Source organism: Zingiber officinale, chromosome 10A, assembly GCF_018446385.1.
Source record: "Zingiber officinale cultivar Zhangliang chromosome 10A, Zo_v1.1, whole genome shotgun sequence".
Taxonomy (NCBI): Eukaryota; Viridiplantae; Streptophyta; class Magnoliopsida; order Zingiberales; family Zingiberaceae; genus Zingiber; species Zingiber officinale.
In genome coordinates this window covers 98,207,662-98,230,711 of record NC_056004.1, presented here as the reverse complement: position 1 = coordinate 98,230,711, position 23,050 = coordinate 98,207,662, and the positions used below count along the sequence as shown (strand labels likewise).

At 36.4% G+C, this 23,050-nt stretch overlaps 4 protein-coding genes and 1 long non-coding RNA gene across 17 annotated transcripts; 1 reads left to right on the top strand and 4 right to left on the bottom strand.

The window, feature by feature from the left end:
* Positions 1-2,751: 2,751 nt before the first annotated feature.
* On the bottom strand, positions 2,752-4,488 carry LOC122026981. Its single transcript, XR_006124227.1, has 2 exons — positions 4,349-4,488; positions 2,752-3,051 (listed from the first exon to the last, which is right to left on the bottom strand). It is a non-coding gene; the product is annotated as an uncharacterized LOC122026981 (long non-coding RNA).
* On the top strand, positions 4,008-9,159 carry LOC122026978 (transcription factor PIF3-like). Of its 4 annotated transcripts, none has more exons than XM_042585749.1 (9): positions 4,008-4,500; positions 4,713-4,897; positions 5,025-6,183; positions 6,272-6,373; positions 6,506-6,571; positions 7,888-7,953; positions 8,002-8,469; positions 8,635-8,697; positions 8,786-9,159. In XM_042585749.1, exons 2-8 carry the CDS (start codon positions 4,830-4,832, stop codon positions 8,662-8,664), a joined length of 1,959 nt encoding a protein of 652 aa, XP_042441683.1. In that variant the 5' UTR covers positions 4,008-4,500; positions 4,713-4,829; the 3' UTR covers positions 8,665-8,697; positions 8,786-9,159. The 4 variants fall into 4 exon arrangements, with proteins under 4 accessions (XP_042441683.1, XP_042441685.1, XP_042441682.1 ...); XM_042585751.1 differs by having other exon boundaries at positions 4,009-4,500; positions 8,023-8,469; positions 8,796-9,159; XM_042585748.1 differs by having other exon boundaries at positions 4,009-4,500; positions 8,796-9,159.
* A 1,753-nt stretch (positions 9,160-10,912) lies between these two features.
* On the bottom strand, positions 10,913-15,848 carry LOC122026980 (beta-carotene isomerase D27, chloroplastic-like). Of its 5 annotated transcripts, none has more exons than XM_042585754.1 (11): positions 15,630-15,848; positions 15,326-15,477; positions 15,080-15,226; positions 14,832-14,974; positions 14,500-14,726; positions 13,967-14,349; positions 12,839-12,931; positions 12,421-12,482; positions 12,088-12,194; positions 11,182-11,277; positions 10,913-11,106 (listed from the first exon to the last, which is right to left on the bottom strand). In XM_042585754.1, exons 6-11 carry the CDS (start codon positions 14,330-14,332, stop codon positions 11,060-11,062), a joined length of 771 nt encoding a protein of 256 aa, XP_042441688.1. In that variant the 5' UTR covers positions 14,333-14,349; positions 14,500-14,726; positions 14,832-14,974; positions 15,080-15,226; positions 15,326-15,477; positions 15,630-15,848; the 3' UTR covers positions 10,913-11,059. The 5 variants fall into 5 exon arrangements, with proteins under 5 accessions (XP_042441688.1, XP_042441690.1, XP_042441689.1 ...); XM_042585756.1 differs by having other exon boundaries at positions 15,326-15,416; XM_042585755.1 differs by having other exon boundaries at positions 14,500-14,679; positions 14,862-14,974; positions 15,080-15,477.
* A 1,340-nt stretch (positions 15,849-17,188) lies between these two features.
* Positions 17,189-20,177, bottom strand: LOC122027150. 6 transcript variants are annotated; one of them, XM_042586041.1, is made up of 7 exons: positions 19,970-20,177; positions 19,817-19,906; positions 19,566-19,720; positions 18,002-18,122; positions 17,816-17,920; positions 17,682-17,704; positions 17,189-17,603 (listed from the first exon to the last, which is right to left on the bottom strand). In XM_042586041.1, exons 1-7 carry the CDS (start codon positions 20,087-20,089, stop codon positions 17,360-17,362), a joined length of 858 nt encoding a protein of 285 aa, XP_042441975.1. In that variant the 5' UTR covers positions 20,090-20,177; the 3' UTR covers positions 17,189-17,359. The 6 variants fall into 6 exon arrangements, with proteins under 6 accessions (XP_042441975.1, XP_042441974.1, XP_042441972.1 ...); XM_042586040.1 differs by having other exon boundaries at positions 17,816-17,935; positions 19,970-20,176; XM_042586038.1 differs by having other exon boundaries at positions 17,190-17,603; positions 17,682-17,752; positions 17,816-17,935; positions 19,970-20,176.
* Positions 20,178-20,422: 245 nt separating this feature from the next.
* Positions 20,423-21,334, bottom strand: LOC122027151 (histone H1-like). Its single transcript, XM_042586044.1, has 2 exons — positions 21,165-21,334; positions 20,423-21,068 (listed from the first exon to the last, which is right to left on the bottom strand). The coding sequence occupies exons 1-2, from the start codon at positions 21,306-21,308 to the stop codon at positions 20,625-20,627; spliced, it is 588 nt and encodes a 195-aa protein (XP_042441978.1). The 5' UTR covers positions 21,309-21,334; the 3' UTR covers positions 20,423-20,624.
* Positions 21,335-23,050: the final 1,716 nt, after the last annotated feature.

Genomic DNA, 23,050 nt, shown 5'->3' with positions numbered 1-23,050 from the left:
TGAACTGATCTATAAGTTGGGAATTTAACAAGTAAAATGTAATCCTCAGTTTGTCAGATGCAATCTTTGGCTGTGTTAATTAGCCAAATTGTTTATCATCTGCATTGTCTGCGGTTTATGTTTACATGTGCATAAAAAAAACTCCGAGATGCCATTGCTAATGGAATTTGAAACCTAGGAATTCTTCACCCAGATCCATTTAGACTATATTGGTGTGTTCAACCTTTGTCATAAGATCTACAATTTACTTAATTATTAAGTTATATATCCATGTGCAATTTGATCTACTTATTTAGCCATCAAAACTGGATCTTCTGGTACTAATATAAGCTTACTGTTTTTTTAATATATAATTCAGATATCTAATTTTTTAAACGGATTAATCAATCAATATTAAAAGTGACAGAAGAAATAAAGGGTTCTGAACGTTAGGATGGAAGCATGTTAGAAGAACAAGCTGAAGAATCAAGTGTCGGTTCAGTGAGAGATTTTAGCATCAATATGAAAAAGTCTACGCCAGAAACCCCTAAAATACGTTTTTTTTTTTTAAATTTAAAAAATTAAGAGATAATAAAAAGAAAAGAATAGTGGGAGATCAGATGAGGCCTGAGAGGGATTGATTGATTGATTGGCCATTGATGGGATGCAAGGTCTCATAATAGAGCATGTGACGGGAAAGTTATCAACCAGCACCACTCCTCCCCCGACCCTAGCTCGGGCCCACTTGAATCCGACATGGGGCCCATGAAAAACTTAATGGCTGGGAGGGCCGCGGCCACGTGACCTCACGTGACGCCCACGCGACGGCCATCGCCTGTGGCGCCCCCACCACAGAATGTCGCCGTGGAAGGCGAAGGGACAGACGCCACGTAAATGGAGTCGTCGCTGTCGTCATCCTCACGGCACGGCCGCCGTAGCAGGGCTGGTCCCTGTACCAACCCCCGATTTTTATTTTTTTTTGAGAAATACCATTTTCTTTTTTAAATGAAAATTAGCAACAATGACTAATCAAATCATATAAATTCAAGTATTTTTATTTTTTTTTATTTCTTTTTATTATTTATTTATGTTTAAAATTATAATTTTAAATACCATCATTGACTAATCCACAACTTATAAAAGAATTTTTCTTTTACAAAGAAAAAATTAGGAAGACAATAAATTTCAAAGTAAAATAAAAAATGGTTGAGTGCTAAGTAAAATGAACTAAATAAAATATTCTAAATTGTCGAGGTAAGTTGACTAACAAAATAAATGTAAATTGACTAAACGAAAAAGAGAACTAGATAAGTCAACTAATTAAAAGAATTGATTAAATATAAAAAGGATGAATAGACTAAATAAGTTGGACAAATCACATAAACAATTAGATCGAGTATATTATAATAACTTTTCTTAAAAAAAAGGAAAACATCACTTCATTATAACTATCATATCCATTTTTTTCCTGCATGAATTACTAAAAAAAAAAAAACACACTATAAAACAATTATGAATTTACTTTTATTAATCTATAATTAACAAATTACAGACAATAGACATAAATTAATATTATAAATAATTAAGTTTCAAATTCGTTAAACATTATCATCTAGATTTTTCGTAAACATCCACATCAATTTCTCTATTATTATATCTAAAATTTAGAATAAATATCTCACTTTATTAAATTTAGATAATCATTTTTCACTATACATTACATCAAATATCCTAAAATTTTCATTATCTTTAATTTTTTATTATTTTCTTCTCTTTCTTCTATTTTTATTATTATATTTATGGAATGAGTGGAAGGAAAGAGATTGAGTGGAAGGAGAGAGATTAAAAAAATATTATTTTATTTTTAGGGTAGAGTTTTTATTCCCTAAATTTAAAAAATCATTATTCATCAAATCTAAATTTAGGGAATGAATAGGGTAACTGATACAGAAAATTTTTAGTTAATCTATCCAAAATTTAAAATAAAATCTTTGAATATGAGAACTGATATGAATATTATAACATGCAAAATTGAAATGAAATCTACAACCTTCTAATTTTAATATTTTCTAAATTAAAATTCTAAAAATTGTTCCCATTAGTTTCTTATTGACTACAGCAAGTCAGCTAACAGAGCTCAGAGACTTGCTCACAAACTAAACAATTTACATTGATTGACCTTAGTGATCAAACGAAAAAGTAATTTAGATAAATGTTGAGTTTATAGTAAATTTCAAATGCCGATTCAACTAATATATTTTCGAACTCGACTCAATTTGAGCAAAGAGCTAACATAAATATCTAAAGTGAAGTCCTCTAGATGGAATTATGATTCGATCTACGGTAAAGTAATTCTATGAACCCCACCGACTAAGATAAGATCCATGCCCTAAACAATTCTATGATTTGATCCATGCAACCCCACATTATCACTTCATGCTTCAGAGCTCAGAGACTTGCTCACAAACTAAACAATTTACACTACGTTAATGATGTTTCAACTCGACTGACCTTAGTGACCAAATGAGAAAGAAATCTAGATAAATGTTGAGTCTCTAGTAAATGTCAAACGGTTAATCGGCTAATATACTTTCAAATCCAACTTAATTCAAACAAAGAATTAACATAAATATCAAAAGTGAATTCCTTATATGGAATTAAGATTTGCTCTACACTAAACTAATATCACTGCTTCTAATGATGATTCAACTCGATTGACTTTAGTAAATTTCAAACGGTGAGTTGGCCAATATACTTTTGAACTCGACTCAATTGAAACGGAGAGTTAACATAGATATCAAAAGTGAATTCTACAGTAGTGCAATTGTCTGAACCCCACCAACAAAGATAAGATACATGACAAGCAATGAACAAAGTACACAGACGAATCAAATTATTTGAGAGGAGAGTTGATGACAATGGAGCAAAGGAAAAGGAGGTGACTTGTACCTGGACTTGATCCATTCCTTTCTCGAGCAGTATTATTCCATCTGAGGCGAGTCCCCATCAGAGGTCATTTCAGTCTCATCTCATTGATGCCACTCAATCAGATCCACTGCCACGTCCATCTATCTATTTACAAAGGAAGTAGCAAGTGAGATGAGAGAGATAGAGAGAGGCAGCTGGCCAGATCTTCCTGCTCAAGCGTTTCAAGAGATAAAGAAAGAAACCATGAAAGCAAAACCTCATCATGAGGGTATAAAGTGGCAGGTAGAGATGGGTACCCCCTTCCATACATTGTTTCCATAAGTTGGAAATCAGAGGTTCGGAGGAGTACTTTAATGGCTGCCATTCAAAGAGAAACATTGCAGACCTAGTCAGTACGGCAGCATATGGCTGAAGAAGCAAAAGGCCAGAGAATGCAGGAGAAAATCTAAGGGATGAGTTGTAGATTTGAACTAAGTGGAACTCAATCTGCTACTACTTGATGATGGTTACCAGAGGTAGCAGGGCCCATGGAGGTTGATGATGATGGCAGAGCACTGATTGGTGGTCGATAGTGGGCCTCATGAGGCATGACAAGGTCAATGTGTCCCTTTCTCTCTCTCTCTGAGTGAATAAGAATTCAGTCAGCCTATCACAGCCCGAAGTGTAGTGGACTCAATGATAAACCGGTTGGAGAATGGGTTCGATTTGGGTTTGGATGAATTTTGCCAGCATTTAAGGATTAAATTCATGATTTTTTTTAATGGACATCAAATGCATTCATTATAGATTTTTTAATTTATTTTTTTACCACTAAAAAATTTATATGGAACTAAACTAGTTAATCCAAGATTAATCGGTATACATTGAATAACTAATGGCAATTAAAAAATATTGAAACTTTATTACCCTCAAATTCATTATTTTTTAAGGGATGTTTGATTTCTGACTCAAAGTCAGATTAACATTAATGGCTCCCCAACCAAATCAGAGTTATCCTAGTCTTAAAATATCAAATAATTATCTTATAATCCAAATTTAATTATGTAGTTTAACTAGTTTTGCTTCCCCATCTAATTCATGTATTAATCTCAGCTAGAAGAAAAAGAAAAACTGTGTCTTCTTCAAATGGGACTGGAAAAAAAACATAAGAAGAAGAAAAAACTCAAGTGTAGGTTTAGGCTTTATGTTGAATCTAGGGTTTTCAGTGACTCCTAGAAGATCTAGGTCCACCACTACGTTGCTATCAATGAGGAAACAGTAGGCCTAATCTTCAGTTCTAGAATTCTGTTGCTACACAGACACACAATTTCATGGCCTAAGGCTTCAGGATAAGAACTGGGAGTCTGTACCTTGAGTATTCGCGCTATGTTGCCAGAAAGCAAGACAAGACGTGGATAAGCAAGTAAAGAGGAAAAAGAGAGAGGAAAAAGAGATCAATTACCTGGCTTTGTGCCCTTGTGCTCTGCTCTGCCCTGCCAATTAATGGTGTTGGGATCAAGGTCCAGCTGCCGAGCAGTCAGGAGATATCACCATGTGGAAGAGTTTTCTTCAGGAATTTCAAGCACTGGAGTTCCCTTCAGCGATTTTTGCACGGTCGAAGCTTTTTTGTTTTTATTATTCTCCTCCTTTGGAGTCTTAACTTGCTGTTAGTGCCTTTGCATCTGCTCATTTTCCTCCTCTGGGAAATATTTTTGAGCTTTTTCTGTCCATTTTCTGTTTTTTTTGCGAGAAAGCTTGGATCTTTCTTCTGTTCTAGTGAGAAAAATTGAATCTTTGGCTGAAATATCTTTGTGTTGCTGCTGCAGGACACAGTGGATGCTTGTAAAGTGTGAGATCTAGAAGCTGAGCTGAAACATTGCATATCTTTGAGGCAGAAAAAATAGGCTGATAGGCTCCAATTCTATCATGAACTCCTTCCGTGGATGATGAGGCAAGGGCAAGAAACCACACGACCAAAGATGACAAATGGATCATCGGATCTGTTCTCTATGTAAGTGTACATCTTACCCAAGTTGACTTGGTGCATGACATGTTCAATTCTGTTCACGTTTGTCGTTGTGATCCATTGCATGCTCCGGTTTGATATCTTACCTTATCTTTAATGGATTTGTCCCAAGACCTGACGATGAATTCACTGAGTTGGTATGGGAGAATGGACAAATTTTGATGCAGAACCAGTCCAATAAAGGTAGGAAGAGCTCTTGTGTAAGTAGTGGCTTCTCCCCCCGGTATGGTACGGTACAAGAAAAGGAGAGCAGGGAAAAAGTTGGTAGTGGGCATCCACCTTCAAGGCATTCTGCCAACAATGGAGCGAATGCTCAGGATGATGATGTTGTGTCATGGATCAGTTATCCGATCGAGGAAATTTTGCCAAGTGAGACTCTCCAGAATGATTATTGCGCTGAGTTCTTGAATGAGTTCTCGGCATTTGATGTGAATCCTCTTTCAACGCACAGGAGTAATGTTGCTGGAACCGGTCGAACAGCCGGGTTAGGGCAAGAAGTTAGAAGCTCAAACAATGTGGAACATGGCCATGTTGCTAAACCGCCTAATTGGAGTAGTTTGGGCTCAAGCAGAATCAGGGCCAGCCATCTACAGCAATGTCCAGCGTCAGCTCTTAATTCAAAGTTGACAGTAGTTGACATCAGAAGTAGTGATGATAATGTAGCTCAAGAACCACAATGCCAGGATGTGATGGACAGAAAGTTTCAGAATCAGGAACTAGCAAGTTGCAAGCAGATGCAACAACAAGGCGGTATGGGAACTCTGATGAACTTCTCACATTTCATAAGACCTGCCGCACTTGCCAAGGTTGGCCTCCATAATGCTACTGGACTGCAAAGCATTGAGAAAGCGTTAACTCCAAGCAGAAATCCTGTCACCTTGACACTTGTTGAGAGAACTAGAGGTAGTAAGGAGGCTAATAAGGTACCAGGGCAATCAGGCTCAGGTCCACACAGGTTGGAATTCGGATCAACCATGAAGACTCTTCAAGGCAGAAACTCTGTTGAATTTTCCAATAAAATTAGCACGGGAGATGCTCTGAGGAACAATACTGAGAAGCACACTAAATTGCTAGATGATCTTCCAAGTTCGAGCTTTGCAGCCAGTGTGGCCTTGTGTAGGCATGACATCAGAAAAGATCCTGAAGCAGTAATACCATCTTCATCTGTGTGTTCAGAGAATATCACTGGAGCTGCATCTAATGAACCAAACCATGGCAAGAAGAGAAAAGAATATGATGCAGAAGATTCTGATTACCTCAGCCACAGCGAAGTAAGTCAGAGATAACAGCACAAGTTTTGCCAAATATCAGGTTGTATCAGATTTCACTTCTAAATTGTTTTGAGGCAAATACATGTAGGATCTCCAAGATGAGTCCATCAATATAAGAAAACCGCCAAGTGGACGTGATGCAAGAACAAAGAGAAGTCGGACTGCAGAAGTTCATAACTTGTCAGAAAGAGTGAGTGCATGAGCATAATTTGTCACAGATGTTCTAAAAATTTCCATTAAAAACAGATAAACAAGCCGAGTTGCTTTCTATTCCTTTAATTGGGTTAAGCACAGACTGAATGCATACACTTTCTATATGCAGCGGAGAAGGAACAGGATTAATGAGAAAATGCGTGCACTGCAAGAGCTTATCCCCAACTGTAACAAGGTAATCTATATTTTAATTCTGTGCAGTAAGTAATATCATCGGTTTCTGTTGATGAGTTAAATGTAAATGTCAATAGTATTATAGATCTACTTGTAATATTTAGTTAGATTAACAATATACATGGAAAGAGCAGATTATCGAGGAAAAATAATCTAATTAACCCCCATAGCCTTGTATCACAGCCCCCCTTTACCTGGAACAATGTTGGGCCCCCTATGGAGACAATATACAAGCGAGTAGGAAGTGACAAAAAGAAAATAAAATTCCACCTCTTAATCTTAATCTCCAAATGAGAGCCATTAAAGTATCTTTAAAATATGGAGAGCTCTCCTATCTAAGGTAGTGTTTGGTACACATGAATGGAATGACATCAGAACAGTCCATTCCTGTATGATTGAATTTCAATATTTGGATAAATAATTTGAGATGGAATGATGCATTTCAATAAATAGTTCATCCTACTCAATCCATTTCATACTTTAGAAGAAAGAAACTTCCATTCCGCTTCATCAAATATAATACATACTAACAAACTAACATCTCAAAGTTACAATTAAGATAAATTAAATGAGTGAATTGGGTAGTCTGGTTAGGTCAATTAAATCGAGCAAGTCGAGCAAGCTAAGAGGGCCTCACAGATAAAAATAAAAAATAAAAAATAAAAAAAGGGCAGCCCGATGCACTAAGCTCCCATCATGCGGGGTAAGAAGAATTAGATATGGTTTAAAATCTCATTCCTTCCTAGGGTTTCAATCCCCGGCTAGTTAGGTCAGAAGAATTAGATAAAAAATAAACATAGATTGAAGAATTACACTAGATATACTATTTTAATATTATAGCCAAAGAAAGGAGCAATGAAGCTGGGGGCATAATATCATAGAGCCAATGAAGCTCTACTTCGGCAACCATGCAGCTATATAAATAAACTCTAATTTGGGTTTCATGAAAGAACAAAGGACATTGCGATCAATTGTCATTTCATCAAAGAGAAAGTGGATTTCAGTGAGTTCATCAACTTGTTTATCAATTCTAATGACCAACTAAGGGACATGTTAATCAAATCCTGAAGTGGATATAGAATTAAATGTATCTATAACAAACTGAATTTTAATAATATATTTAAATCACTTTAATGAGCGGCGTGGACCTAAATGTAAGTATCCATAGTATCATGAGCATACTTATAATATTTATTTGAATTAATACCATACACAGGTTGAGGGGATTACTGAGAAAAAATAACCTAATTTTATTCCGGCAAGAGTGTCATTAAGTAAAATAAGTATAAGCTGATTCAAGTGTATAATTTCTTGAAGGTGGACAAAGCTTCAATGCTTGAAGAGGCCATTGAGTATCTTAAAACACTTCAGATGCAAGTTCAGGTAAGAACTTTATTAGATGAATTGTCCAGTTTGTTTTGCCACACTCAGCAATTCTGTCATACAAAACAGATCATGTCCATGGGAAGCAGGCTGTACCTGCCACCCCCTATGATGTTTCCACCAGCAATGCAGCACATGCGTGGACCAATGGCCGCTCATTTCCCTCCAATAGGTGTTGGAATGGGGTCAGGCATGGGATTAGCCCCAGGTTGTCCCATGATTCCAATTTCACCTATGCATGCATCACAATTTCTTTGCACTTCAAGTTCAGGGATACCTGGCTTGAATGGAGTACCAGGACCTGTAAATCCTTCGATATTTGGAATACAAGGTCAGGGATTTCCAGTTTTGATGCCCAGACCACAGCAGTTCGGTACATTGGCAGGGTTTTCTTTGAATACAAATGCCGAGCCTGAGGTACATACAGACAATGCTGTTGGAGTTGCTAGTGACCAGCAAAAGCAGAAGAACTTGAATGTAGAACCAAGCACAAGTACAGATGAAACACATATGCAGGTATCCACCCAGATTCATGATTGTCGCGTGCACCTATTTATTTAATCCAGATACATCATGCTCGATAGATCTCATCTCACTTAGCATCACATTATTAGCTTTCACAAACCAATCATGCTTGATTCTTGTTTCCATATATCAACCATTTTCATTGGTTAATGGCAGCGACAAAACACCACATGTCTATGTAAGTAGATAGATGGAGTATTCAGATTATGGTAGAAGAAGGTATGTCTTTGTAGATACTTTGAATACAAAATTTTGAGCAACTTACTAGCAATAAAAAAATAAATCGTATGTATTGATATTCCACAAGTGGTTAACAGGTTCCAGTCATTAATCATTAACAATGGACACTACTTGTGAATCTCACATGGGCACCCATGGAAAAGATGGTGCATAAAATTTGCCAGACCTAGTTCTCGAACAAGGTTTGGCATTGCAGCTCTGGCAAATGTAGCTTGCTTGCTAGTGAAGCATCACCTATAATTATGAACCCAACCAAACAAGTTTTCTTCTTTTTGGGGGGTTGATTTGTTATGTAATTGTCTAAGAGATGTGTTATCATTGCTGCCATCTAGTTTTCTTCCCTAGCAATACATCCTCGCTTATTTTTTGTTGTTGTATGCTTGTTTTTGTGGGTAATAGATGAACTTGTTAGTTTATATGCCAAATGGATAATGTGATGAATTAGAGAGTGCATACATAACCACAGGAAAACAGAAGGCTAACAGATGAGCATGTAAGTTTATTTATTTGCCAAACAAATATTTTGATGAACTAGAGTGCATACCTATTCAGGGGGAAATCAAGAGATTGTATAACGGTCGATGTATCTACTGTTGCTACAAGTTCTGTGCACAAGAGGCTAAGCAGAGGATATCTAAGTGTTTCGTGTCATGGTATTGAAACCTTTTGTTCTACGTTCCACCAGGCAAAGAGTCGGCAGTGGCCATGGATAGTTGCCAGTGTCTAGGGTTCAATTATCATTCTTTAAGTGATCGAGGACAGTTAAAAAGAAACAAAAAACAGCATTTTGGCGTAGTTTGCTGGAGAGCTGCATTGATCTGAGATATCGTAGGCTACGGTCTACTCAAGAGCATTCGATTGAGCAATCCATACGTTGAAATGTTGCGGATGAACTAAATTCAAAAGTAGGAGGAGGTGGTACTCACAGATCACGAAGCGCAGAAACGACGTCATCTTCTTGGTTCTCTCTTCTGCTTGAATTGAAGATGGGCGCGAGGCATCGGAATCCGTAACGATACAAGATAAGAACGTTCGACTTCGACCAATGGCGTCGTCCATTGGCGATCGACGTCGAAGAGAGGAAAGGGCGAGCAGACTTGGAAGAAGACTCGCCACACAGTAGCTAGTGTGCCTTTTGTTAGGAATTGGGCCTTTAGGGCTTAAAAATATAACCTGCCCAAATTTCTATCATATTGCCATTTTACACTTTTCTTTTTTTACATTTTCTTTTTCATTTTGCTTTGCATTTAAATTCAAATAAATACATTAATTAGGTTAATATGAACACATTGATTTTTGTTCCAACTTATTTCAAACCAAAATATATTTATATAGCGTAAATTGAAAATAGTAAATTTTTAAATGGATCGAACAAAAAACTAAAATATAAAGAGAAAAAAATTTGAATGTGGAAAGAGAAAAAATATAATAAAAATATGATACGTAAAATGTTGATATTAATTTGTCTAATAATCAAACCAAACCAGCGAATGATCGAGTTAGGGGTGATTGGTAACTATATGGATGATTGTTTCAATAGATTTTGAGATCAATTTTCAATAAATGTAACATGTTTTATTAAGTGTCTGACCTCCCTTATACAAAAGACCATTGTACTAGGATAAATATCCTCACCCCTTCTTAGATAATATGGAACTGACTTTTACTAAAATAACCACTTCACTTATTTTTCACTCCAATAGTTCTCCCCCTCTTAACTCTTTTCCTTTCCTTGTTAAATCTTAAGTTTATATCATATGCTATAACTTTTTACATCCAACATTATAGTTTTTGATTTCTTTCTCCCCTCCTAACCCTATGTTTGGATGGGATGAGAAAATATTCATTAACGAAAAGGGAAGGGAATGAAGGATAACTTCCTTATATCCCGATTTGAAATGTAAGGAAATAGTTCATTTGAAGGATAAAAGAGGATAAAAATTCATGAAAGAGGATAAAAATTCCCTATCCCTCCCCTCACCTCCTTCCTAAATAAGTAAATATAACTTTCCCTTTACTTACCCTTCCCTCACCTCCTCCCAAAGAGATGGTAACTCTTTTCCGTTGTTTGTTAAGTACTAACTTTATATGATATGCTATAACTTTTTTACATCAACACTATAGTTTTTGATATCATGTACTATATATAAACTAGGGTTCTAAAAAATTTATAAACTGCAATTTTTATTATTTGTTTCCTTAAATCATGTACTATATAAAAAAATTAATATGAAATTCATACATATAAAATTTGGTTTAAGCATTTGGAATAGTGTTGACTTTAAAGCTAGTGTATAGTGTTGTTTGCTGAAATGGCTGGCATCGTTCTCAAGTGCTGTTGTTATTGAAGTTTTGGGCAAGAGGGTGAGCTGAAGCTGGCCATGGAACCTGTAGAAATTAGCTCAGAAGATCAAAATAATGGAATTTCGAACTACTCGATGGTGCGAGCAGTGGTTGACTTACAGATATCGGCATAGCAAGGCTGCTTTGAAGCAGCATCTTCTTCGATAGGCGGCGGCACTTGACCGTACACCATTTCGCAGCTCATATCCTCAAAATCTGCAGTTTTTAACCAGGCAAAGAATGTTATCTTTAACCATAATGTGTGCATAGTAAAGTCTGATGACTATTCAAGTTGGGTTGGATCAAGGCGCATAGCTCAGTTGAAATTCGTTCAGTTCGGTTGGAGTGGAGGGGATTGGATTGAAGTCGTCTAGGAAACAACCTGAGGTTGGATTTAGATGTAGACGACACCAAATGAGTCTTCACTTGGAAAGAAGTGAATGTGACAAGTTAGGAGTGAAGGCGACGAGATGAGTGCTTATCTAACAAAAAGAACACTGCATGGCTAAGAAATAGGGCTTCACTTCCCGAATTAAAGTAAATGTTCATCGGTACCTAAGAAATAATCAAGTGATCTTTGGGATCAAGTTCGCTACTTAACTAACAAACAATGGAAGACCTCAAATCTTGTCGGTAATGAAAAGTGGATATAGAAATAATATGATCAACCAAAGTGTTGTTCAAGTCAAGTTCAATGGATTGAGTAAGGTTTCGCATACCAAATGAGTCTTCACTTGGAAAGAAGTGAATGTGACAAGTTAGGAGTGAAGGCGACGAGATGAGTGCTTATCTAACGAAAAGAACACTGCATGGCTAAGAAATAGGGCTTCACTTCCCGAATTAAAGTAAATGTTCATCGGTACCTAAGAAATAATCAAGTGATCTTTGTGATCAAGTTCGCTACTTAACTAACAAACATGGAAGGCCTCGAATCTTGTTGGTAATGAAAAGTGGATATAGAAACAATATGATCAACCAAAGTGTTGTTCAAGTCAAGTTCAATGGATTGAGTAAGGTTTCGCATACTTGGGTTCATTGTCAAGGGGAGTCCAAAGTCATTGGTGAAGAAGTCTTGAGTAGGCAACTTGCACATGTTGACACACATCCCGACACATCCACTGTTCTCCAAGTACCTGAAAATGTGTAGCATAAATCGAGTAAAAATAAGAGAAAAGGTGTTTAGTTGAATGTAAATCCGAGCTTTATAAGGTTTTCTAGGTTCTTTGTGGACTGTCATCCAATTGAGTCAGAATTTGATTCTGGCCATTGATGTCTATATCAACGGTGGGGAATCAAATCCTAGCCGGATCAGACGGTTGAAAAGGAGTCGAAAAAAATCATTTAGAGAGGAATGCACACCTGCACTTTTTAATAAGCACTCCACTTCTTTGTTTCACTCCATTGACTTCCACTTCAATGACCTGAGACACAAGGAACGATCGAAATAAGTAGAAGTGTAAATCTAAAGCAGCCACTGAGAAATTTAACTCCTGTGACAATGTACTAACATACATATAGCATTGCATAGCAATTACTAAGGAAATTCATTGATCTTATTCGTGAATATTCTCTCCCCCTTTGAGAGCCCTCTTTGATAGCTATTGTGTCTCAGATAATATTTACAGTCATAGCAAAATTCTTGAAAAATTCTCCTATTTTACATAGAGAAGTTATTTTCTAACAAACAAACGAATCCTTAAAACATTAAACGTGCGACCGAAACAACTGATAGCACGAGATGTAACAGATTAACCTTGAGCAAGTAAATAACTAGTACCTCAGATGGTCCAACTAACCAGTAAAAGAAAGGCAATGTTAAAGCAGCATTGAACTCTGCTGCCCATCTCGTTGGAGGAAACAGTTTCCTGAACTGGAATCGAAAAACAGCCAATCAGTAAACCTTCTCTTATCAGTAATTCTTGCTACAATTCAATAGTGAGTTAGGTTCATAAAATGGAATAAATAAGGAATGCAAATTATTCCTAAAAACAAAATAGACAATAAAAATAAAAAAGCAATAAGTGTTTCTTGTTTTGCTCTATGAAATGAAATAGACATAGAACGTTATTTTTATAGTTAGTTCATAGGAATTTTACAAAGAATAGATAAGTAATAATTTTTACGATGGCAAAGTATTTCTACATAAATATTTTGTCAAACTCATCAAGTTCAAACGATCTTCCTGATTAGAAATAACTGATCAACTCTACTTGACTGCCTCACTGGGCACATTGATCTACCTCCAACTACCTTCAGCCCCCTGGCTCGACTGATTAGTTCAATTCGCTTGGTTTGCCTACTTGTTCAACCAACTTGGTCCGAAAAACTCATCTATTTTGATAGGTTTATTCGACCTTACTAGTCACCTGATCTTACTAGCTCATTCGGGCTTAGTCTGCCCCTCTTTAACCTGACTGACTCATCTAGTCGTATGAAGCCATTTGGCCTTACCAATTCGCTTGATTGCTCAATCAGACTAGCTCAATTGGCCAATTCTACCTACATATTGCTGAGAGTGTCCGACTTCTTATGAGTTATATAGTATTCAATTATAGGATTTTCAAGTCCATGCTTATGACTGTAACAATAACAATGGATCAAAGTGGGGGTTGAACGAAGTAAGAATATCTATTTTATGAATAATGAAATAAAAAATAAATAACTATTCTTAGAAGAAAATAAGAAATAACTCTCTCTAAACCACCACAATTGCAAGGAAATCATAATTCAAAGTTGATTTCTACAATCAAATATTAGGATAGTTAATTAGAATTCATGAAAAATGAAATAATTATCTTTATCAATCAAGTACACTATAAAAATATACTAACTACTAGACAAATGAGATACCAGTGAAAGAAACACATAAATAAACAAATACTATGCAAACAGTTATATTTGGAACCTGTGCTGGAGCACCAGGAGGGAGCATGGATAGAAGAACCTCCCTAACAACCTCCAGCTGCTGCTTCCTCGACCTCCCCGTCATCACCCTCTTGGAAACATCTACAAAACTCTCATAATCCATATCCCAGAATGCACGTTGTTTCTTCTCTGCTCCACCGGATGCAAATTTCTCCATCTTCCGAGCAAACAACGACATGAACAGTTTCTCAAACAGCCCATCGTTGTATTGTGTCTTCTGGCCCATCGGTGCCGGAACACCAGTCGGCCTTATGACCCCTGCACATCGAATGCAATAGTTGCGCGCACCACTGCCGCGCCATTTTGCAATTGGAAGCTTTGTCGTTGGCATACACAGAAGGTCCATTGCACTCGGGCAGAAACCTAGTTATGTATCAATTATGATGCAGTGATTACAGAGGCAAAAAGTAGAAGTATATTACCATGAAATGAGTAATGTTTGTATAGATGTTTCATGAAGAAAAGGGAAAGAAACATGAAACATGAGTTACAGATTTGAGGAAGAATACTGACCATAAGAAGGTAGGGTTTGTCTGGTACATGGTCCAAATTCTCTGGAAGTGAGCTCAGCAGTTGCTTGTGTGAAGTGAGATTGAAGCTAAGGGACTCGATACGAGGCAAGGGGATGAACAACTTGGCCATGCTCTTGATCAATCATTTAATTTATATGAATCAGGATAAAGAGATTCATTGCTGCCACACAAGAAAAGTGATAGGGACTTCATTTGTAAGGCCTACATCTGCACAAGTGTATAGCAACAAAACATGGGACCATTTGTAAGGCCTACATTCTGGTTGGAATGTGGACTGCACTAGTAGTCAACCACAGTCAGAGAGAATATAACCTTGAGAGAATTACAGGTCCATGAGTTCACCTTTTGTCTGGATGATCGGGGCACGATAGCCTCCCTCTAACGAGCATTGCGTGGAAGCCCTTCGGATCGAAGACAACCTCCATTATGAGGAATGCTTACATATGGTGCATTAACTGCAAAGGGTAGATGCAATGGCCAATGAGTTGAGTTGTGTTGCATTCAATCAAGTCAAACACTCGTCCTTAGCAAATAGACTTTGTTATTTTTCAGGTGCAAACCTATTCGATCCCTTGACGTCGTCTTTTGCAGGGTGACAAGAAGCCCATCAGAACCTTTCTCACTCTGACTGCACATGGAACTAGCTCAGTTCTGAAATCCTTTCCTGCCTTGCCATTGTGGTTAACTGAACTGAACCCAATCATTGGCTACAAAGGTGAAACATCAATAACATCAACCTGGAATTTATTCAAAATGGGGAAATTGCTCAAAGTCAATTCTCTTTAAGCTTGTAAATAGGAAGGTACCACCATGCAATCCCCCAAGAGATTTTGGATGAACTTTTAGGTCTTCACGCAAAAGCACATTATCTTCTTTTGTAACTTTCAGTAGAAAGATCTTCAAATTCAAGAAACAAAAGCAAAAGCTGTGATTTATCACGATTTCTTTTTCATCGATGCTGAAAAACACAATCGCAGTTTTATGAACTCGTTAGCTTATGGCATTCTCAATCTCGAAAAAATATCCGAACGCATACAAGCAAAATGAAGAAAATTTGTTTTTTTTTCCATAAAATAGGAACATTACGAGAGCAAGAGAGATGGAGCAGACCTCTGACGGTACTACGATCGCAGCTCTTGAAGTCGCTTCTCCAACACAATCCGTGCCTCCCAATCGCTCCTGATCTCGATCGGCCGGGCTTGCTCGCCGCGATCGAAGAAGTTTCCCTCCTCCACCTCAACCTCCGCCTCCGCCTCTGTACGTCGGCAGCGTTCCCCTCTTCCACCTCCTCCGCGACGGCTCTTCGTGCAAACGTCCAGGGCCGTCTCAAGAAGCCCAGGCAGAAAAAAAATACGATCTTAATATTTTTTTTAAAATAAATATTATTAGAGATGTTTGATTTTATTAGTTATAGTCAAAAGTAGAAGTTGTTATTTAGCAGCTTAACACAATCAATCTTATGATCATATATAAGAAAATAAATCAGAAAATTATAGTTGACTATTTTAGGAAGAGCATTTTTTGCCCATTGTATATTAATCAATTCAACCATGTCCTTTAATTTTATTAGTAAAATTTAAAAAAACAATTTTATATATTACCAATAATAATTTATACAATTAGAAGTAATAATAAACTATATCAAGTATCAATAACTTTATCTTTGCGTCAAACTTAACTTCTTTATTAGTAAAATTTAAAAAATAAAAAATATTTATGTTAATTAATTTGAAAACGAGAAATAAGTTATTATAATATTATTAATGTGCATTTTAATTGTTATTTTAAAAAAATATCAATCAATTTTAATTTTGATGAAAGAAAGTCTTAACACAATAATAAAATTATTGTATATCATTTAAAGAAATAGGTTCGAATACTAGATATAGTCATTACGTAAAATAGATTCTTTCTTGAAATCTTATATTGGAAGGAGTTTCATAAATTAAATTATCTTTTATCAATTTTAACTTTGATAAATTATTAAGAAAAATTATTTAACCAAAAATAGTTAACTAATAAACATGGTGAATTATTAAAAAATTGAAAGAAAAATAAAATTTAAAAAAAAATATAACAAAGGAATAGATAGAACAAAAATAAATAAAATACAATTTAGAAAAAATTAATAATGTAATATTAAATTTTTATCTATTAAAAATTAAAAATTATTGACTAAATATAATTTGACTAGTAAAAAATTAAAATAAATCTTGATTAAATTTATTTTAATCATAATTTTAAATACTTAATATACAATTTCATATATATTTATATATATATATATATATATATATATATATATATATATATATATGAAATCTGATGGGCCTCAATATAATAGGAGTCCTGAGTACATCCAATCCTTGAAATCCTCACCATTTTGTGTATTTATATTTAAAATTTAATAAATATCATTCAAGATAATATCTTTCTTAAAATGGTAATAAACTTTTACAATAATTTATATATAACAGAAATGATTTAAATAACTCACCAGAGGATCCGCTCTCTTTAAAACGGCATTTATACGTTTTAGGATGATATTAAATTTGAAAAAAAAAATAATTAAAATGAAAGAAAGAGAGAAAAATAAACATTCACCGAATTAAAATAAGAATATTTTAGAGATATTTTAACATTTATACTGATAAACATGTATTTCAATATTTTAAAGGGTGAATATGCATATTTGCCCCTGGAAGGCAAAACAAAAGCCTGAACACTACTTTTATATTAGTTAGTGTTACAATACAAATTGGAAGAACCTCAGAATTAAACTCTACTCACTTTAGCCCTCAAAATTTCAATATTGTCACAGAAACACCCAGTCTAGGATCCTAATTGTCACCAACAGGACATTCTTCTTCTTCTTCTTCTGGTTTGACAAAGAACTCGATGTAAGCGATATGGCTAGGATGTTGATCACCACGGGAATGTTGGGCCGACGATCGTCTCACCGATACCAAGTGTTGTATCTTTAGCATCCCGCCCCTCCCGACAGTCACTTTGCTTCCTCTGTTGTCCTTCAACACACTGAATGGAATGTTTGATGTCGCTGCTTGGAGAAATTTGTACTTGTATCTGTGTATATCGTCGACGAAAAATACATTGCGATGTTATTGGCATTGTCAAGGGGGATCCGGAAAGGAATGTAGATACCTGTTCGAGACAGAATGATCACACTGGAACGCAATCAGAAGATCGGTATTTGCATAATACAGGAATTCAATCTGTCGATAAGGGTGAAGCTATCATCAGTTCTTCAATGAATTTGGTATAGAAACTTCTCTAACCTGCAAGTCCCCATGACCTTCACCTCTAAATGTCACAGCAGGGGGGTCTGGTTGTAGGCTTATCTGGATGCTCGAACAAGGCCATTCAAGATCGTCGACCGCTTCCTTTAGAACAGAAGACTAAACGACCATAGCAGAGTTGAATTATAATTAGTTCCATCGAGCTTGGCGCAAAACAGAATTTACCTTGACTGTGAAGCTAACAGGAACACTTCCAATAGGTTCGAAGTTATAGTCCCAGGATATGGTGTCAGGAATTCTCGTTCTAATCTCTGCATAAATACAAGTATCTGGAGTGTCGACCAACCTATGAACTCTAAAGATATCAACTTTTGCAGGGACAATGGAAGTAGTAATTCACAATGCCGAAAGATAGGTTCGAGCTCATAATATCATTCAATATCTCAAGCAACAAAAAATGTAACCGAATTCCATAATGGCAAAATCAACAAAAAGCATAGATCGTCAAGTTTATAGCAAAAAACAAACAAACAACTAAGAAGGAGATGATTTAGGTACGCCAAAAAGGACACCTGGTCGATCAATGTTTCATTCATCAATTTGATATTAGGCCAATGATTAGCTAGTTTTCAAGTTGTCAAATTGTGCCAACGGAACAGGTTTCTGTTCCAAAATATTATGAGATCTCCTTAAAGTGCTCACTGAAGATCAAAAACAAGACAATGTTGGTCGACTGAACGAACAATCATCAGTCTCAGAATACTGGTTCTACATGTATATAATCCACACAATAAAGTTGTGAGTAGTTTGAAGGCCTATTTCCAGCCTTCAAGTTTAATGCATTTTTTGACAACTTACCAAGAATGCCGAGATAAAGAATTAAGTGAAGTATAAATTTAATAGATATCACTGTTAACACCAGTAAATTAGGTTCCTCTTTCAAAACAGTTTGTGCTACCCTCGAAAGTGTTTTCTGAAACATAGACACTCACACTATTGATTAATGTAACAGTCTCCACAGTTTGTCATTGAAACAAATCTAATTGTGTGTAATACACATATACATCTCATTGAATCATCATCCTTCTCTAAAAGGAGACAGAAACTGCTTATGGTGAAAGTTATTATAATTCATCAACCATCATCACAATGTTTTTAATAGTTTTTCTTTAGTTTCCTCTACATTTTTAAACTCAAGTAGAAGAAAGAGTAACACCATAAGGATGTTTTATTACAGAAATGTTAACACTATTCGCCCTTTTGTCAGCAAACAAAGCCATCATGTTACAGGATCTGCAAGAACTGATCAATATTCTTTCAACACACCTTGACTAAAGAGACTAAATCACCTAAACTGACAGAAGTGGCAGCTGGGGCAACTGGTAAAGACCTTGGATGTAAGATCGGAGATCTGTCTTCATCAAAAAGATTTGGGGGATGCAGGCTCAAGAGCTTTCCATATATATCTTTCTAAACAAAAGCACCTAAACTGACATCAAATAGATTACTCGCATCACAAACCAACGCATATAACTTATCAGACAACTATACTTCAACCTGCTAAGAACAAGGAGGAATCCAACAGTGCACCTAAAGAAAGAACAACTGGTTTTTGAGCACAGCAATGTAGATATCACAGGAGTACCCAATACAATTTAACAAACAATGAATTCATAGAGACAGAACACAAACTGCTTGATGAATTTACACATACCTTCACAATCTAACCTCTGCAGCAATGAAATTTAGCTTTACCTACAGACACAATCAAGAGAAAGAAGAAGCTTACTTCAAAAGCAGTTGCATGTCCGGACCGGGGTAACGGATTTCGATGGCAGGGGAATGTCCAGGAGTGGAAAAGATGTTGAGACAATCGACGAAGAGCCCCAAGCTCACGCCGAACCTTGGTCGTCCTTCCGCCGCATACTCATACGCAAGAAACAGCTGCCGAGAAACAAAGCAACCATTTCAATCCCAGTAAACAGCAAAGCTCATACCAAACGATGCAGACTTTAATTTCTTTTTCATCGATTAGGATACCTCACGCTTCAGATACACCCTGGCCTGAAGGCACCCAGACTCCTCCACGATGAGGACGAGTCCGTGTTCGGAAATCTCGACCACAGCATCCTGATGAGGAAGCGGGTAAGATGAAACCCTAACAAGGAGAGGAAAGAGCCGAAGAACATGAACCTGATGACGCTTCCAACGGACAGAAGAGAGCGCGTCGACCATGCCCTGGACGCAGTCAAGCTGGCAAACGAGATCGGGCGAGTCCCCGTCACCGGCGCGTGTTCCGGTGAACGAACTCATAGCCTTCCTCCGCCTCCTCCACTTTTACAGCCACTGCTCCAGTTCGCCTCCCTAAACCACCGGCGGAGAACGAAGAGTTAAATCGCCTGAGAGAATTTCATTTTGGTCCCATAGTTTACCGAATTTTCCATTTTTACCCTTTATAATTTAATAAAAACAAAATATCCTAACCCACCGGCGTAGAACGAAGCGTTAAATCGGCTGAGAGAATTACATTTTGGTCCCATAGTTTACCGAATTTTCCATTTTTACCCTCTATAATTTAATAAGAACAAAACATCTTTGTATGCAAGATCGAAACTTGTTAGAATTTCCACCAAGAAACACAGATTCTGATCAAGATCATCAATTAAAACAAGATTGAAACTGCATAAACCATGCACAAGTAGCAGTCACTAAGTCGCCAGAAACAACTATAGTCGAAGTTCATCTATCCACAAACTACAACAACGACGACGCCGAAGAATTGAAACTAGTTTATCTACAAACAGAGCTTCGCCTGCGAAGTCTCAACGGCGAAATCACAGCAAAGGCATCAAGCCGCGGCCTTTCGGGCCCTCTTCGCCGCAGGGGACTTGATCGATTTAGGTTGCTTTGGTTTGGGAGAAACGAGCGGCGCCTTTGCCTTCTTTGCGGGAGCTCTTTTCTCCTTAGAAGTTTTTGGGGCCTTCTTCGTCGCAGGTTCGGAAGGTACCTTCCTCTTCCTTGTTTCCCTAGGCTTCTTCGTCTCCACCACCAGCTTCTTCTCTGGTTTCTTAGCAACCTTCTTCAAGTCCTTCTTTCCGGACGACGACAACTTGAACGAAGCCTTCACCTTCACTAGTTTCCCCTTCGTCGTGGAATTCTTTAGTTGGACAGCCAAAACCTTCTTGAAGTTATCCGGCAGAACTCCCTTGTGTTTCTCCTCCATGAATTTGGCGATCGCGTGGGGGCTCGATCCAGTCTTCTCGTTCAATGCCAAAATCGCCTCTTTAATCATCTAAACACACGGAAGCACAGAAAATCGATCTTTTCCGAGAATAAGCATCAAATTGCCTACCAAAATTCCAAAGAGACGTGACTTTTTAGTTCTTACCTGGAAATAAGGAGGGTGAGCAGGGGCGGAAGACTTCGAACCTTTGGGCTTCTTCTCCTTTGCAGCTTTCGGCGCCCTCGCCTTCTTCTCCTTCCCTGGTTTCTTCTCGGCAGGAGCCGCCGTCTCTACGTCGACGTCGGCCATGGCTTCTTTCAAAGATAACCAAAATTACGAGGACGTCGAGCTTTTATAGTGGAAGGTGGAGGAAGTTAGTAATCGAGACATGTTATTGGCGGCGAGAGCAGGCCCACGGATTGAAGCCTTATCTAATTATCCTGGCCGTCCATGTGTACGGCGAGAATGGCAAACGGTAGGGATTCAGCCGTCGAATTGTGTTTGTCATAAATTATCAAGGCGATAACTGATAAGAATCGAGAGGTGGGAAAAAAAATGGAATTTCGAAGAACTATTGCATTTCAAAAAAAGTTTAAACACTTGCATTTCGAAGAATTATCAAGGCCCTTTTTGTTAAATATATTTGTTGAACGAACTATTGCATTTCAAAAAAGTTTAAACAGTTGTTATTGTCGTTAATAATTTGAAAACAAATAATAAATAAATAAAATATTTCACTATTTAGACAAAATCAGATTCATTATTTATTTTTTTATTAAATTAAAAATGTACTAATTATTTATTTATTTTTTAAAAAATCTCTATTATGTATTTTACGAGTTAAGTTATAATATTATTAAGTAAAAAAATATATCAAAACAGAAAGAAAAATTTAGATACTCATTGTGGTGTGTGAAGTAAGATACTAATCTTTCAGCATTCATATCAACTATCCTATTTAAAAATTGAGTAATGATATATTCAACGAAAAAATCTCAAAAAAAATTTCAAGGATAGACACATAAATTCATGACCCACCATTTCACTTTTTTTGGACCCCATAAATTTATGTGTCTATCCTTGAATTTTTCATTAAGATTTTTTCCTTAAACATATCAATTTTCTTAAAAATTTTATCCTAAATAATTACTCTATCCATTTTCTAAATTTAAATTTGATAAATAATGATTCTCCAAATTTAAATAATTAACCTCTACCCTAAAAATAAAATAATATTTCTCTTTAATTTCTTTTTTTCCATTCATTGTTTTCAATCTCTCCTTCCCCTCATTAAATAAATATAATAATAATAAATAGAAGAAAAAGAAAAAATAATAATAAAAAATTAAGAATAATAAAAATTTTAGAATAATTAATATAGTATATAGTGAAAAATAATTATCTAAATTTGATAAAGTGAGTTATTTATCTTAAATTTTAGATATAATGATAGAAAAACTGATGTGGATACTTTTACATACCTTATCATGCACAATCATCAACTTATATGGCAACCTAGACATTACTAATCAAAATATGTGGGATGATGATTAATAATCAAGATTACGCCACTATATCATGTATCATCCGGGGATATGATGTCGCAGTAAGACATTCAGATTGTCACTCATGCATCCGCGATTCGATCCCTAACTATGATGTATTTGTAAAAATTCTTCCTCCAAATGGGGGGCGCAATCAAAGAATGTTTGACTTCTAGGCTGGCTACCGCGTGCGCTTCCCTATTTATCCTGGTGGCCGATGGAAAATTTTCGTAAAATCGGACCGATTATCCCAGGGATGGTCAATAAAACTAACTGTGATTATTATTTTTTATTTATTTTTACATAAACTATTAAATCCTTATATATATATATATATATATATATATATATATATAGCGTTATGCTACATCCCAAGTGCGCACGCTTGGTAGCCGAGATCATCTAGACCGCAACCCCTGATATGCTCCTAGACCAAGGGTTACTAATAGGTGGGATCCCATGGACCCTACCTGTATAACATTTGTGGTCCATAAAATCCCACCTATG